Below are 16,400 nucleotides of genomic sequence, written 5' to 3'. Positions count from 1 at the left end.
TGGACACATTTTTATTATTTACATTTTAAAACACATTATTCAGTTTTGCACTACAAATAAGGCATTCTGATAAAAAAAAGGACAAAATTGATAAGAAAGCAAAATGAAAGCATCCCATAAAGCAATTCTGATGAAAAATCATTTCAGATGATTCTTTTTCACCTGGCACTATATGTTTGTTACCACGAGCATACATTTCATATAGCCTTATATAATATATATCAAAAATAGTCCAGAGGTAGTCAGTTATGACAAGCATTAATAATATTATTAGAGATGAGCGAGCACCAAAATGCTCGGGTGCTCGTTACTCGGGACAAAATTTTCGCAATGCTCGAGGGTTCGTTTCGAGTAACGAACCCCATTGAAGTCAATGGGCGACCCGAGCATTTTTGTATATCGCCGATGCTCGCTAAGGTTTTCATGTGTGAAAATCTGGGCAATTCAAGAAAGTGATGGGAACGACACAGCAACGGATAGGGCAGGCGAGGGGCTACATGTTGGGCTGCATCTCAAGTTCCCAGGTCCCACTATTAAGCCACAATAGCGGCAAGAGTGCCCCCCCCCCCCGCACTGTCAGCGTAAAGATCGCTCTCCTCTGCCATAGCTGTAACAGCTGTGGCAGAGAAGAACGATGTTTGCCCATTGAATTCAATGGAGCCAGCAATACAGCAGGTTCCACTGAAAGCAATGGGCTGCCGGCGATCGCAGGATGAATTGTCGGGAAGGGCTTAAATATATAAGCCCTTCCCTGCAATTCATCCAGAAATGTGTTACAATAAAAATATATACCGGCGTATAAGGCGACGGGGCGTATAAGACGACCCCCCAACTGTCACCTTATACGCCAGCAATACAGTGGAGCAAAGAATAAAAATCATTACTCACTTCTTCTGACATTCTGCGGTGCTCTTGCAGGCTGTCGCTCCCTTCTGGTCCACGGCAGAGCATTGCTTTCTGGACTCAGGGCTTGAAATCCCCGCCTCCAGAAACACAGCCAATCACAGCCATTCAATGACATCATTGTCATTGGCTGTGGTTGGCTGAAGGCACGTGTGTTTCTGGAGGCGGGGATTTAAAGCCCTTCGTAGAGAAAGCAATGCTCTGCCGGGAACCAGGAGGGAGCGACAGCCTGCAGCAGCACCGCAGAACGTCAGAAGAAGTGAGTAATGATTTTTATTCTTTGCTCCACTGTATTGCCGGCGTATAAGGTGACAGTTGGGGGGTCGTCTTACACGCCCCGTCGCCTTATACGCCGGTATATATTTTTATTGTAACACATTTCTGGATGAATTGCAGGGAAGGGCTTATATATTTAAGCCCTTCCCGACAATTCATCCCCGCGCACGCCGGCAGCCCATTGCTTTCAGTTGAACCTGCTGTATTGCCGGCTCCATTGAATTCAATGGGCAAACATCGTTCTTCTCTGCCACAGCTGTTACAGCTGTGGCAGAGAAGAATGATTTGTCTTCTATATGTTCTCAATGGGGTCGGCGCTGCTGTCGCCGGCCCCATTGAGCGCATATAGAGAAGAGAACAGGAATCGCAGATCGCACATAGGTGCGATCTGCGATTTCTATGGCCTTAAGAAGGACCGTTGGGGTTCTTGAAACCTAAAATACTCCTAACACTCTCCCTATAGCAGCTCCAACACGATAGCACTTTCCCTGAACTAATGTCAGAATGCATCTGTGGCGAGCCGCGGGAGAGGCAGATTTTAATACTCGGGTGACACCTAATCTCGCCAGCCACTCACTGCAGGGGGGTGGTATAGGGCTTGAACGTTGCAGGGGGAAGTTGTAATGCCTTCCCTGTCTTTCAATTGGCCAGAAAAGCGCGCAAATTTCTCAGGGAAGAAAATGAAAGTAACCCGAACACCGCGTGGTACTCGTTACGAGTAACGAGCATCTCGAACACCCTAATACTCGAACGAGTATCAAGCTCGGACGAGTATGCTCGCTCATCTCTAAATATTATACATTTTGTTATAGATTTTGTACAACTTCCTTTTAAAGGGATTCTGCATTACTTAGCATTGTACTACAATGTAGGAATTTAGCCGAATAGCAATTTCCCATTAGCTTCATAGAAGTTAATTCTTTTTTCTTAACTGGTACTATTGCTATGGGTGTGCGTGCACAACATACAGTCAGCGGTCTGGCTGCATTGTCCGAGCTAAAGTTTATGGATGATAGCTCTGGATTGGAGAGCTGGGTAACTATAAGAAATACCTCCCCGGGCTCCAGGAAACCTGCCGTATCAGTACTATAACTTAGTTTATGGTGGTTATATCTGGTGCAGATTCCCTTTAACCAAATAAAGTTTATTGAAAATGCTGCAATGTGCAGATACATAGTGGCAAGTTAATACTTAATGTTAATAAATATGGTGGCAAATTATAAAATTGGTAACAGCAGGATATGACTGAGGCCTCATTCATATCGGGGTATGTGTTACACATTTAATATGGAGAGTTGAAGCCCCATTGATTTATATTGGGGTATTCAGACACAGGGTTTTCCCATGAGTATTTAAGAGCATGAAAGATTGCAGCATGTTCAATTTTAGTCAATATTATGGACCGAAATATCTCATTAAAGTCAATAGCATCCTGTGAATATGCAGTGAATACTTACGATATATGCATATTCACTGTATTTTTAGGAATCTAATATAAAAAATCCTACAGGTTTTTTCTTGCACCACACTTTGCCCCCTTTGCATGACATTTGATGGGTGATTTTGGTGTCATTAGATTTGGGACATCCTCACCACCGCCGTAAAATCCTAAAATTTGAGTTTGATACATTGAGTGACTGCCAGGCGAGGTCAAAGTTCCTATTTTATGTCTAGCGGCGCTGTTGTGCTTTAGCCAACATCGCCACTAGGGAGAGTGAAGCATTGCTAAGCGACGTTCATATTAAGTGTTATAACGAATAGCGCAGAGAGAGAGAGAAAGACAGAGAGAAAAAAGAGACAGAGAGAGAGAGAATAAAACGTGTCTAAGAACTTTTTATGTTTGCGTAGCGAACATCAGGTCGATATATTTAAATAAATGAGGCTTCTTACGTTCTTTTTGCGAGCGTAGGAAACACAATTAATATGCGCAAAAACTGTCACACATTGTTCAATTCAGTTTTCATGTTTTGAGCTTTTCTGGCATTTCAGTAACATATGAGCATATCAATTCTTCTTCATCTTTTTTCATAGATATGATTTCTGTTTCAGACAGTATTGACACCTAAACACAAAAGACAATTAGGTTAGATGTGCAGAACTGATAATATGTGGATGGGTTTTAGAGAGGGTTTATTTAAACTGATTGTCGCAATCTGTAGATAAAAATATTGGGGTGCATGCAACCATTCTACGGTCCTATATAGTTTCAAAAAGTGTTTTTTTTTTTTTTACACAGATCTCCCCCATCCCCATACAAAGTAAGCTATATAAGATAATATAAAGGCCTATTCAGCCAGCTGTATTTTCAATTTGTGTTCTGTCCGTGTATTCCACATGGACTCATAATAGCCGATGAGGCTGTTCACATTGACTGATGGTCTATGAAAAGTAAATCACAGCATGTCCAATTCTCCTCCGTTTTCATGAATAAGAGTAAGCCATGCTATGAACAATGGGCAACACACAGATGATGTTTGTGCGCTGTTCGATTTTTTTTGTGCACCCAACTTGTGATACAGAATGTGGCCATGACCATGTGAATAAGCCCTTAGGTTTGTTTCACATAGCAATAAAGTTGATAGTATGCAGTTTTAGAAAAGTATTTTTTTTAGTTCTGCATGGCATCTTTGCTTTCATTAAATGTGAACACAACCTTAGATCCATGCCATGACAAGACCTGAGCAGATGTGATGATGGCTAAACTACAAGGTGAAAACAAATATCAACCACAATGCTCTTATACTCTCATATACATAACTACATTGGATATCTATTCGTGAGGTATAGCACATTTTCTCCAACTTCACCTTAGAGCTCATCTCTGAAGAGCTCTAGTGATTGTTCCACCACTTCTTGCTAATTGGACTATAGTTCTCTGTTTCTTCATTATATAGTCAATGCATAGTTAAGAATGTAACCCTGTCTGATAAGATGTTTAGCAATCAAGTGCTAGCCTTTCTGGTTTAGAATTTCTTGCAGTTTTACTTTATTAGCGTACATCTTACGGGCTTCTTCTTCAGTTATGTTCCCTAAGTGGAAGAAAACCAGGTACGCTAATGGAGGACCAGTGCAGAATGTGGAACAAACAGAGTAGAGGGAACACTTATGAATTTAAACATCCACAGTAAATACCAGTGGGTGCTGTTCCCAAGTCACATGACCAATGTCTCACGATCTGACTTACAGTAAAATGTAATCACAACTGCAGGGGGATCAGTGGGCTTGTTAATTATTTTCACAGACTGGAATCCTTATATAGACTAAAACCTAACCTTTAATAAAGCTTAGATAAAATAATATACACAGGACAAAGGCCTCATAAAGAGAACATATACAACTGAATAAAAAAATCACAGATGATTCATTTCCTTTTAGCACCTCCGTATATCTGCTAGGGCGATCTCCCCAGTCAATTATAGGACCGGATACAATATTCACCTCTATCTCACAATAGAGAGTTTCACTAATAGCCAGAGTTCATGTCAGCGTGAGCCAATGTCAATTTTGCGTGTCTAGCTTAGGGATACGGTGGTGCATACCGGTATCTAAGATCCACAGCGTATAGCAATGAGTAGTTGGAAAAATATACTTCTTGTCCAGGTTCTTTGTATTATACAACAATCAGGCTCAACGCGTTTCTACCGCCTTTGCGGTTCATCAGGAGCCATATACAAATTTAGATAGAACCGGATAAACATGGGATCAGGCACCTAGGAGCCTGCTCAAAAGGAGTTATTGGGATCCTCAGAGCATGCGCCACAGGTGTCTAAAGGCAGACTTCAATTATATGCCTCCGCGTGATAGAGAGTTATCTCCAGTTACACGCCTCCAGACAAGGTGTCTGCTATACAGCAGAATGACCATCTGTCATAATCCACAGTGGCTATCTTGGTTTGCACGTGTTGACTGATGATTGCAACTGCAAACCTGATGCCCAAAACATATGCTGCCAGGATAGATAAAAAGGCTTCAGGAGTGGGAGACAATGTTATGCCAAAGTATAGAATCAAGTTTCCTCTACCTCACTATACTTCTATGCCCTATCCCTGAAAAAAACCTTATAGTTTGTACGCCCAACCATATACAGAGATACTAGAAAATGCCCTATAGTACTCTTCTATGCTCGAGAACCAGTGCTTATCGCTGGTGTCTTGGCTAAAGTGGGTGGTAAGAGAACCAAATAAACAAACAAGAAATCCGGCAGCAGCTCCGCGTGATAGAGGCTGGAGCTGGAGTTGCTTGTTTGTTTATTTGGTTCTCTTACCACCCACCTTAGCCGAGACACCATCGATTAGTGCTGGTTCTCGAGCATAGAAGAGTACTATAGGGCATTTTCTAGTATCTCTGTATATGGTTGGGCGTACAAACTATAAGGTTTTTTATGACCATATATGTACTGTATACAGAGGCGTAACTTGAAGCTTCTGGGCCCCAATGCAAAATCTGTAACATGGGCCCCAACTATAATGCTTCAGTCACAGTACTGGGCTCCCTATATGGAGAAGAGAGGTCTTTTGGGCCCCCCTAAGGCAGGGGTCACACAGGACCGAAATCCTGTGGAAAAATGCAGAGAAATGCAGCTTCAAAACGCTCCAGCCCTTCACCGCCTCTATTCCGCTGTGGTCATCTCTCCACATAGAGAGGAGAGAGGCCGCAGAGGAAACTGGGAAAGAATTGACAAGCCAAGGCTTGTCACACCTAAACAGATTCGGTAGACTCATTCAAACCATTAGGGCTCAGTTAAACTACCGTTTTTTTAAACGCAGGTGCGTTTGCGATTCGCATCTCTTAGAACCAAAGCTTTTCAATGAAAGTGGTCACGTGTGCTTTTTACATGCAGATACATTTCGCACCTGTAAAAAACAGGGCAGCGATTCGCAAAACACACCTAAACGCGCACACACATCTAAAATTCTCACATAAAGTGCAGTGCCATCACCATCCCTTGCTGCGGCTGTGACATCCAAGGGGATTTCTTGGATATAAAACCCCTGGATGCTATCACACCCAGGGGTCTCACCCTGTGGTCAATGGGGCCAGCGGCAGCAGTGCCGACCCCATTGAGAACATACAGGGAAGATCGCGATCCTCTGCCACAGCTGTCATAGGATTTCTTCATCTTCGCTGGGAGTCCCCTCATCACTAAACACTATGACAGTACTGTTACAGTGTTCACTGACAAGGGGATTCCCCATGGGGATGAAGAATTCCCCTGCCACAGCTGTCACAGATGGTATATTAATTTATAACTTTTGAAAATATAACTTGTCTCACACAAAACATGTCCTCACATGGCTATATTGATTTTTTATTTTAGAACGGGGGAAAAACAAGAATGAAAAAAAATAAAATATAATTTTGCCTTGAGAGGGTTAATTGATAAAGGAAAACTGTGTCACAAACTTGCCTTTTCAATAGCTTTTCAGTGGCTTTTGTTATGTTGAAATAACTGGTGTAAGAATTTATTAGCGTTCCGTTAAATTTTGTTAGATCTTTGTATAATTGACAAAGATATCCGGGATTTTTATTCTTCTAGCTTTAGGAAATTATTTTATTATGAAGTATCATTTAACATAATCACGGGTTTTGTATAAATATAAGCTATGAGACATACAATACATGAATATAAAACAGACTTCAAAATTGACTCTTGACCACACAGGCCAATAACTGTACAAAGACGAATAGCATGATTATCTGAGTTATATTTGTTGACCCATGGACCCAGAATACAGGGGTGTTAATAGATTTAATGTGTGCTCTAAACACCTGACATAGTGAATGATTGCCCCCCTATTCTTGCTGATTCATTACATTAAGTTAATAGTATATCAAATTATTACAACAGTATGCTAAATGCCAAACAAGTTGTGACCTGTTGTAAAATGTAAATAAATGCAAAGGAAAAAAGATTCTCTGAATCTTTTGATGATATTATATACTGTAGAAGGTGAAAAATTCAAAGTTTTTGCAATTTTACATTTCTGAATTGTTTCCACAATTTTTAGACAGTTTTTTAGATTAGTGAACTGCTGAGCATCTTTGCTTCTGAGAGACTCTGCCTCTCCAGCACACTCTTTTTATGTACAGAAATGGGACTTAGTTAAACAAAATTGACCCTCTGGCTGTTTTTCATTAGAACCACTTACTTTTCTAGCTTTTTGCTAACCCTGTCCCAACTTGAGATGTGTTGCTGCCATTAATTTCTACATTTAAAATGAAATTGAAAAATGTCTCACTTTTAACTTCTGATATTTTCTATTGTGAATAAAATATGGTTATATGAGATTTCCTAATCTGTGTATTCTTTTTTTCTTAACATTTATTTACATTTTACACAGTGTCACAACTCTTTCGGTATTGGGGTTGAACGTTAAAAGTAAAAATATAGTGTTTATCATCTTGTCATTAAAATGTATGTAATGTGTAAGTAAAATAAACAGCGCTAAAAAGGAACTTACTGATTTTTCTTTTTGTTCAACTTGTTCAAACAATTTCATTGATGGCTTAGGGATTTGTGGAAACAGTTTCATCCATATCTTGAACCTTGTATACCAAACAGAACTATATTCAATACTGCAGATATGATTGAAATCATACTCTTGTAACTATAATAATATAGTTGTCTATGGCAACAAATAATTTTGTCCAACCTGTAAATGTTATGCATGCATCTGATGCATTTCAGCATGTGGTTACCATTGCTCATACTACATTTTAATTTTTAAGAATATGTCAATAAATGTGAGATTTTAAACTATTTCTTGCAAAGCTGAACCTTATATCATGTAACAAGGATAGATTATAAAAACTTCATTTTTTAATTCAAGATGTTGAAAATTCTATCATATCATTAACCAATTAATCTAAAATGGGAGCATAAAAAACATCAATTTTATTGCATCCTGATATGCTGCCAGTTTCTTCATATACGATTGGACTTTACATGGAGGGATTGGTTTGAGGCTCCATACTGGCAATTGCATGGAGGTCTGACCCTTAATAGGGTAAAATACTTTTCCTGTTGTTACACTCTTTATACTCCAGACACTTGGTCTAATCAGCTCCCTGTTCAAGGTGTATATCCCTTGTCTGTTTGTGAACTGCATACTGTTCAGCATATATGTTGTAAACCAATATATACGCTGAACATACATAGAGTGAGTCAGGCCCCTAGGTTCCAGTGTGGGGCTATCCCTAATGGGACAATCGCTCTGCTTGTAGCAAGAGTCCTAGGGTTAAGTTGTCTTATTAGAGTGGGAACTCACAAGACAAAGAGGACCCTTGTTGTGGGCTTGTGAGCTTAAAATCTTGGCCAGAATACGAGCCAATACCTCGTATGTACTTTAGCTATTCCTGTGCTTATGTGTGTTGGTATTCTAGGCAAGTGTTTTGGTGTTTGTCAGTTGTTGCTGGATGTCTGCTTGCAAGTCCCGTTTGCAGTTCAGTTTGTTACGGTGTTTAGTGTATTACACATTCTCCTATCCCAATCCTATCCCTCCAGTCATTGTTTTGGTTGCATTCGTGTAGGTTATTTTCCCCACAGCCTGCATGAATGTAACAGCCTTCTATTTGCATTCGTCCTGGGTATCAGGTGCATTACACTCAGGGCGAATGTGACAACCATGACACAAGTAGGAACAAGCTTTAGTTTCTGTGTTTAATATTAAGTAGTGAATCATATGAAGAATAACTCATATGCTCATAACTCATTGATAAAGATAACAAAATGATCATCTATTTACCTAAGTCACGGGCACACATTTCCCCATCTGCCTATGTAATTCACCAATGTGTGAAATCAAATATCCTATGATTGCCATTGGCAAGTAAATTGCAGATTATTTTGCTGATCTGTTTTTACTGCTACAGATTCTTTATCCTGTCATTGGTGTCTCGGGAATATATCGGAATATAATGCCCTCTATAATCATCATTTAGGTAAAAGACAATATTTATGACTAAGTAATACTTTACCTGTAACACAGGAATATAAGAACAATAAGAATAATGGCTGTAACCACTCCTAGTACAATCAAAATGTCATGTGATGTCAATGGTGGAGAATTACCTCCTAAAGAAAAGAAAAGATACATGAATGTGAAAGAAAATCCTTCTACATGAGCCAAATTGGTATAAACAATATTCTAACAGTATAACTACATGAATGCTATACATGCATACAAAGACTGACATCTGGTGGACTTCCAGGGAGCTACAAGTAGATTTATTGTATTATACATAAAACCTTTTAATTCCTAAACTTGTTGTAAACTGTTACTTGCCAGTTATGGGTTTGCTCCATGCACTCCATTCTGAATAATGTGAATATTTTTGGTCCCATTTTGCCCTCATGGCTACAGTAACTCTTTCATTTGGATGGTATTCAGAGGTTTTATAAACATTTTCCTTACTCCCACAAATGTCTTTTGTCTGAAATTATATTAATTAATAATATGAGTTATTTTTATTTTATTTGACGCAATGACATAATAATATAATAACTTATCTTAAAGTGACATTCTCAAGAAGAACCAACTATATCTCCCAAGAAATTTGCAAGCAATGGTAAGACAGACAACATTTCAAGTAAAGGTCTGCAGGAGTGGCTTCGTACATCACATGGTTACATAGACAGTTGGACCCTCCCGTCTTATGTTGCCCATCATCGCTCAGGAAATGTGGTTCATTCTTCTTGAAAATGTCACTGTAAAGCAACATTTCTCTGAAAAAATATATAACAGTGCACTACACAAATTCTTACAGTTAGATATAATAGAAGATAATCTAGAGATTCCTGCCCCTAGTGCTATCCAGGTTAAAAAAGGATCTAAAATTAAAAAAAAGAGTTATGTTTAATACTACCCTATTGTATTTGTATGCAGCTCTTATGCAGTTTTATGTGTGTCTATAGTTATAGATTATAAATTGTACAGTTTGCAGTCATATGTTACTTTTCCTACTGCAATGGGAGAGAGAATTGACATGACTGCAAAATTAGATTATAAATACAACCATGCTGGCACATAGGTTTACACAGGAGGTTGTAATCAAAATTGTAGAACATTTTTGAATCAGTTGCTTCATTTGTATTCTTAGTTGCATTTGAACACTAAAAAAATTCAATAAAATTAGAATATAGTCATCTGCATATCTATCTATCTATTTAATCTATATTTCATATTAGTATTAAAGTTGTCTAAATATTCACTAATACAGTATACTGCACAAAGTACAATATTAAAAAGTGCAGGAAATCTTAGCAGAAATATAGTATTACACTTAAATATAAAAGGGGTTTCGGGACTTAGCAAAGGTTAAAGTGACTTAAAATTTAAAAAAAAAAAAAGTAATACTCACTTTTCCCAGCAGCTCCCTGTCCACAGCTGCAGCCCTGGTGCCCAACACACAGAATGCAGAAGAAGCGGCAGACAGTCAAGTGGTTACAATGAACGGCACATGACTGCCAACCACTTCTTCTGCATTCCTCGTAATGGGCACCGGGGCTGCAGCATTGGATGAGGAGTGGCTGCAGTATGTGAGTATTCAATTTAATTTCATTTTAAGCCTATTCAATTTTTTTATGTCCTGGAAAAACCCTTTAATTGAACGTAAAAGGTTTACCACTTTGTCTTTGATGATAATATTGTACCGAAAAGAGTTTTCTGGCATATCGTCGTATGTTTCCGGCTTCTGCCATTTAATTTCAAGTTCATCTGAATTATATGTTAGAGTTATATTTCTTGGAGGATCTAAAATGACTGAAATTAAGTTTGGTAGAGTTATTCACACACTTTATAAGTAATCAAATATCAAAAAAGTAAGGGATGTAAAGATGGTGATTCAGTGATGGTTGCACAAAAGGACATTAATAACACAGTTTGTAATACTACAAATAAAAATGGTTTGTAAAATTTGAGCAAATTTTTCTAAATGATAAAACTGGAATATTACATTTACATATGTAAATGTGCATGTAATCGGTTTCTTTCCTATGACACCCAGATTTGAGCTCAGATTCATCCTGTTTCCCTTCAAAATGCTTGAGATGTGTACTGAGATTGAAGCCCATATGTTGTAAATCCAATTGACTGAACATTATTTGAAAACAAAGGCATGTTTCTGAGGAACCCATGTCAAAGTTAAAGTAATAGTCTGTAGACCTCGGTGACAAAATTGTATCAAGTTACAGATCTAGAGAGAGTACATAAAATTGCTGCAGCATTGAAGGTCCTCAAGAACCCAGTGACCATCATGTTTCTTAAATGCAAGAAATTCATAACCAACAGAACTATTTCTAGAGCAAGTGAGTGAGAAAGGTCGCAGTCAGAAAGATGAAAGAAAAACCTGATGACAAATCTGACAGAGCTTCAGACTTCTGCTCTTAAGATGGGACAATAACCTCTGCAGCACTTCACTGATCAGCCATGATACTATGGTCCAATAGAAGCCACTTTTTAGGGATTGGCATGTGACAGTCCACTTGTAGTTTTCCAAAAGTCACTTAAAGAATTCTCAGACTGTGAGAAACATGATCTAATGAAACCAAAAATGAACTCTTTGACCTAAATGCCAAACATCATGTTTGGAGAAAAGCAGACGCCGCTTATCAATACCATTTCTCCAGGGATGGAGTTCATCCAATTGATTGGTCATGCTTGGAAAGAAACACAGTTGACAATGCATTTCAGAGCAAAAATAAACCCATGTTGAAGAACACAGTAACCTCCAACTTTCTATAAAGGGTTTCGCCTATCCTTAGAATAGGTCATCAATATTTTAAAGCTGGAAAAGCCTTTAAAGGGGTGGTCTCGCGAAACCAAGTGGGGTTATACACTTCCGTATGGCCATATTAATGCACTTTGTAATATACATCGTGCATTAAATATGAGCCATACAGAAGTTATTCCACTTACCTGCTCCGTTGCTAGCGTCCTCGTCTCCATGGTTCCGTCTAAATTCGCTGGCAGCTTGCATTTTTAGACGCGCTTGCGCAGTCCGGTCTTCTCCTTTCAGCACGAGCCGCTTCAGTGTGCTCCCGGCTACAGCTCTTCTGCGCATGCGCAGACGAGCTGTCACTGCTCGGGAGTGCACTGGAGCGGCCATTCTGTACCTTCCTCTGTTAGAGGAAGGTGCAGAGCTGCCGAGCTGTCCGGAGAAGCCGCCCAGCTGTCCTGGTAAGTGATGGGCCGGGGGGGCTGCCGCTGCGCCGGGGGGGGCTGCCGCTGCGATGGGGGGGCTGTCGCTGCGCCGGGGGAACTAGCGCTGGGCCGGGGGGTGCTGTCGCTGGGCCGGGGGGGGCTGTCGCTGGGCCGGGGGAACTAGCGCTGGGCCGGGGGAACTAGCGCTGGGCCGGGGGAACTAGCGCTGGGCCGGGGGAACTAGCGCTGGGCCGGGGAGGCTGTCGCTGGGCCGGGGGGGCTGTCGCTGGGCCGGGGGGGGGGGCTGCGCCGGTTACCTTCTGCCTGGCGGTGGGTGACAGGTCGGCCGTGTTCACTCCAGGGGTCCGGTCGGCGGCTGCGGGGCGTCTGGTTGCCATGGAGACACAGCTGGTAGCGTCTCGGGAGCGCGCACGTCGGGCTACAGCAAGCGATGCGAAAAGAGCTGGCGGCCATCTTGGGAAAAAGTTTTATAAGTTGCTGAAACGCTGGAACGGTAAGTAGAAACCAGCTAGGAAAGTCATTTACAGGGGTAATTAGTAATGTATGTTTAATTAGGGGGACTGGGAAAAAAAAAAAATCCACTGCTTCCTCGAGACATCTCCTTTAACTGTAACTCTTTGACCTGAATGACAAGCATCGTGTTTGTAAGACAGCAGACACTGCTCATCACTTGGCCAATATTATGCTTACAGTAAAGCATGCTGGTAGCAGCATCATGCTGTGCAAATGTTTTTCAGCTGCAAGAACTGACATTATAGGATTAACAAAAAGATAAATGGAGCAAAATATAGGGAGATATTTGGGAAAACCTGCTCCATAGTACTCTAAGGCCTCATGTCCACGGGGAAAATCAGATCCGCTGCAGATTCTACATGTAGAATCTGCAGCGGGTCCCTCCTGCCCCGCGGACATGAGCGCCGAAAATAAGAATTTAAAAGTATTTACCATCCGGCGCGGGCGGAGAAGATCAGCTGTTCTTCACGGCCGGATCTTCATTTTCGGCTGGCGGATGAATTCCTGACGCCGGCGGCACGTCACCGGCACGTCGCCGACGTGCCGCGCGCATGCGCCGGGCACATCCGCCGAGCCGAAGCAAGGAAGATGCGGCCGTGAGGAACAGCTGATCTTCTCCGCCCGCGCCGGATGGTAAATACTTTAAATTCCTATTTTAGGTCTCCCGCGGATCCGGACGGCTTCCATAGGCTTCAATAGAAGCCCGCGGGAGCCGTCCCCGCGGGAGACCCGCACGAAAATGGAGCATGGTCCGGATTTTTCCATGCTCCATTTTTTTTTAAATCCCTTTTATTGACGATCCGCGGGTATTTATCTACCCGCGGGTGGTCAATGCATCCCTATGGGATGCGGATCCGCATGCGGGAGATCCGCTGCGGATCTTAAATCATATTTTGCCCGTGGACATGAGCCCTTAGCCTCAGACTGGGGAGAAGATTCACCTTCCAAATGGTCAACAACCATAAGCAGAGACCCAAAACAATACAGGAGTCAGTGGCTTCAAGACCCTTATGTCTTGGATTTGTACCTTACTGAACATCTCTGGAGAAACCTAAAATATCTGTGCATGAATGCTCTACATCTCCTGATGGAGCCTTTGAAGATCTGCACAGAAAATTTCAAGAAAATACCAAATACAAGCATGTGATATTGTACACCAAAAACTGCAACAAAAATGGCACAATTTTTGACATAAAGTTAACCAACTAATAGATGGTATAACGTTAGAATAGGTGGTATTGAAATTCAGCAGATTTATCATACAGCAGAGCCACTGTGATAAATCTGGCACATTTTAAGACTGTCTAATGTAAATTTGCCCTGTCTAACTATTAGACAGTATTAGTAAATCTGCCCACACAGTCCAGGATACACAAAGTAAAATAGAGTCAAGAACCAGGAACAGTCATAGGTCTAGAGAACAGGAACAGGATTCAGAAATGGCTCCGGTGATTATACCATAGTGTCATAGCGTCAAAGCAGTGGGAAAAGTAGCAGGATAATATAACTTATGTTTGTTACAGACCAATTAATGCATGAGGATATAATGCCCATGCAGAATCCTCCTATGTTATTGGTGGAGAAGGGGGTATGTCATTTTTTTTCTATTTTTTTGTATTTTATTTTTAGACTTCATATTTTTTTACATTTTTCTTACCTCTACAATCATGCTTTGCCTTTATAAAAGTAATAATGAAATCATATGTATAAGGAATAGAGATGAGTGAGCATACTCGTCCGAGCTTGATGCTCATTCGAGTATTAGGGTGCTCGAGATGCTCGTTACTCGAGACGAGCACCACTCGGTACTCGTCTCGATTAAACGAGCACTGACCATTGAATTCAATGGAGCCGGCAATACAGCCGGCTCCATTGAAAGCAATGGGCTGCCGGCGATCGCGGGATGAATTGTCAGGAAGGGCTTAAATATATAAGCCCTTCCCTGCAATTCATCCAGAAATGTGTAAAAAAAAAAATATATATATATATACTCACCTGGTCCCGACAGACGGAGTTCAGCGCGGCCGGCTGCAGTCCTCCTGAACTGCTCTGAACAGCTGTGAGTAGTATTCAGCAGCCGGGGATTTAAAATCCCCGCCTGCTGAATGAGCTGCCTCTGATTGGTCACAGCCTGACCAATCAGAGGCAGATCTCACTCACACCCATTCATGAATTCATGAATTTAAACTGTGGCTGCTAGGAGTAGGTGTTGACAGCCATAAACACAAAATTGTAACAGATTTATGTTAAAAACAAGGTCTAGAACAATGGTTTCCAAGCCGTGACAGTATAGTTATATTTAAAACTGAATCTAGTTGCAGACCATAAGGGCTGAATGCAGTCAGGGTCTGCTGGCAGTTATAGTTTGACAAAAGCTGGAGAGCTGTAGGTTAGAGACCTTTGGTTTAGAAGATGTTGTACCCTAGTGCTCCAGACTGTCTGTAACATTGCATACTGCATCTGGTTTCAAGTTATTATGCTTCAGGAAAGTCCATTGTATAGTGAACATATTGTATCCTGAGGCCATTCGCACTTGAGGTACCACTGTATATGTCATAAAGCCTGGCAAAAATGAAGACAAGATTTTGGCTAATGGCTTTGGGAACTGATTACTTAATCAAAAGGTATAAACAATTGTATAATAAACACAACATATTACCATCCTGAATGGCTTTATACACTTTATCGAAGAACTGGATTGACGTTTCATTGCTGAATCCCAACACCGCTACATAAACTTTTAAATTGAATGAAATATTTGGTCTTTTCAAAACGCATCCTACTTGTCTCCCAAAGGAATCCTTTCTGTAGTCTTGGCACTCAACAAATATGTTCCCCAGGTTCTGCCTAATCCCAAATAAAATAAACACTTAGTCAATATTAATTGCAAATTTGCTGTAACTGATGTAGATTATTAATGCAGTAAATCAATAAACTCACTAAATGTGAAATTATTAGCATTTGTATTAATTGAATTTTCACCTGAGAACCAAAGAATATTGAGTATCTTCAGGGGCCTCTTTGCCCACAGTCCATGAACAGTTCATAATGGAGACATTATATATCACACAGGCAAAATTTTCAGCAGCAGAGTTATTCTTCCCTGAGAAAAATAAGTAGAACTAAGTATTATATAGCTAGATATTATGATGTTTATGTAAAGAACATTGGCGCCTAAACAGAGCCCAAAAAGCAACAAATAGGGGGGCAAAACTGAAGAAGATGCTATATGTGAAATGCCTCACTTCACCTTTCAGCAGGCTTCAAAGGCCAATCAGAAGAGATTGGACTATCTTTTCGAATAGCACAATATTATAGTGGTGACTTGCAGCGCCGGTCATAGGTTAGAATCCAACTAGCGCACAGTTGTATGGAGTTTGCATGTTCCCCTTTTGTTTTGTGTGCAGTAATAAAAATGTTTAAGTGCTATGGAACATGTTTAGGCTTTATAAACAAAGAGGGTTGCAATGTGGCCTTTTACCTGACTTTTAATTCCATCAAATTCTTACTTACACACAGAACATACAGTATCATCAGTAAGGTCCA

General features: G+C 40.7%; 1 protein-coding gene across 2 annotated transcripts in view; it reads right to left on the bottom strand.

Annotated features, from left to right (window-relative positions):
• Nucleotides 1–1,526: 1,526 nt before the first annotated feature.
• LOC136624680 (granulocyte-macrophage colony-stimulating factor receptor subunit alpha-like) overlaps nt 1,527–16,400 on the bottom strand; it is an 84,210-nt gene continuing 69,336 nt past the window's right edge. For both annotated transcript variants that reach the window (XM_066598631.1, XM_066598630.1), the window contains 7 exons: nt 15,837–15,957; nt 15,514–15,701; nt 10,804–10,940; nt 9,465–9,612; nt 9,157–9,253; nt 7,641–7,725; nt 1,527–3,241 (listed from right to left, as the gene is read on the bottom strand). In XM_066598631.1, coding sequence (XP_066454728.1) covers nt 3,140–3,241; nt 7,641–7,725; nt 9,157–9,253; nt 9,465–9,612; nt 10,804–10,940; nt 15,514–15,701; nt 15,837–15,957 — 878 coding nt within the window. In that variant the 3' untranslated portion in view covers nt 1,527–3,139. The remainder of the gene's footprint in view (nt 3,242–7,640; nt 7,726–9,156; nt 9,254–9,464; nt 9,613–10,803; nt 10,941–15,513; nt 15,702–15,836; nt 15,958–16,400) is intronic.

The sequence above is a fragment of the Eleutherodactylus coqui genome, chromosome 4 (assembly GCF_035609145.1).
Source record: "Eleutherodactylus coqui strain aEleCoq1 chromosome 4, aEleCoq1.hap1, whole genome shotgun sequence".
Lineage (NCBI taxonomy): Eukaryota > Metazoa > Chordata > Amphibia > Anura > Eleutherodactylidae > Eleutherodactylus > Eleutherodactylus coqui.
This window is presented reverse-complemented; position numbering and strand designations above follow the sequence as displayed.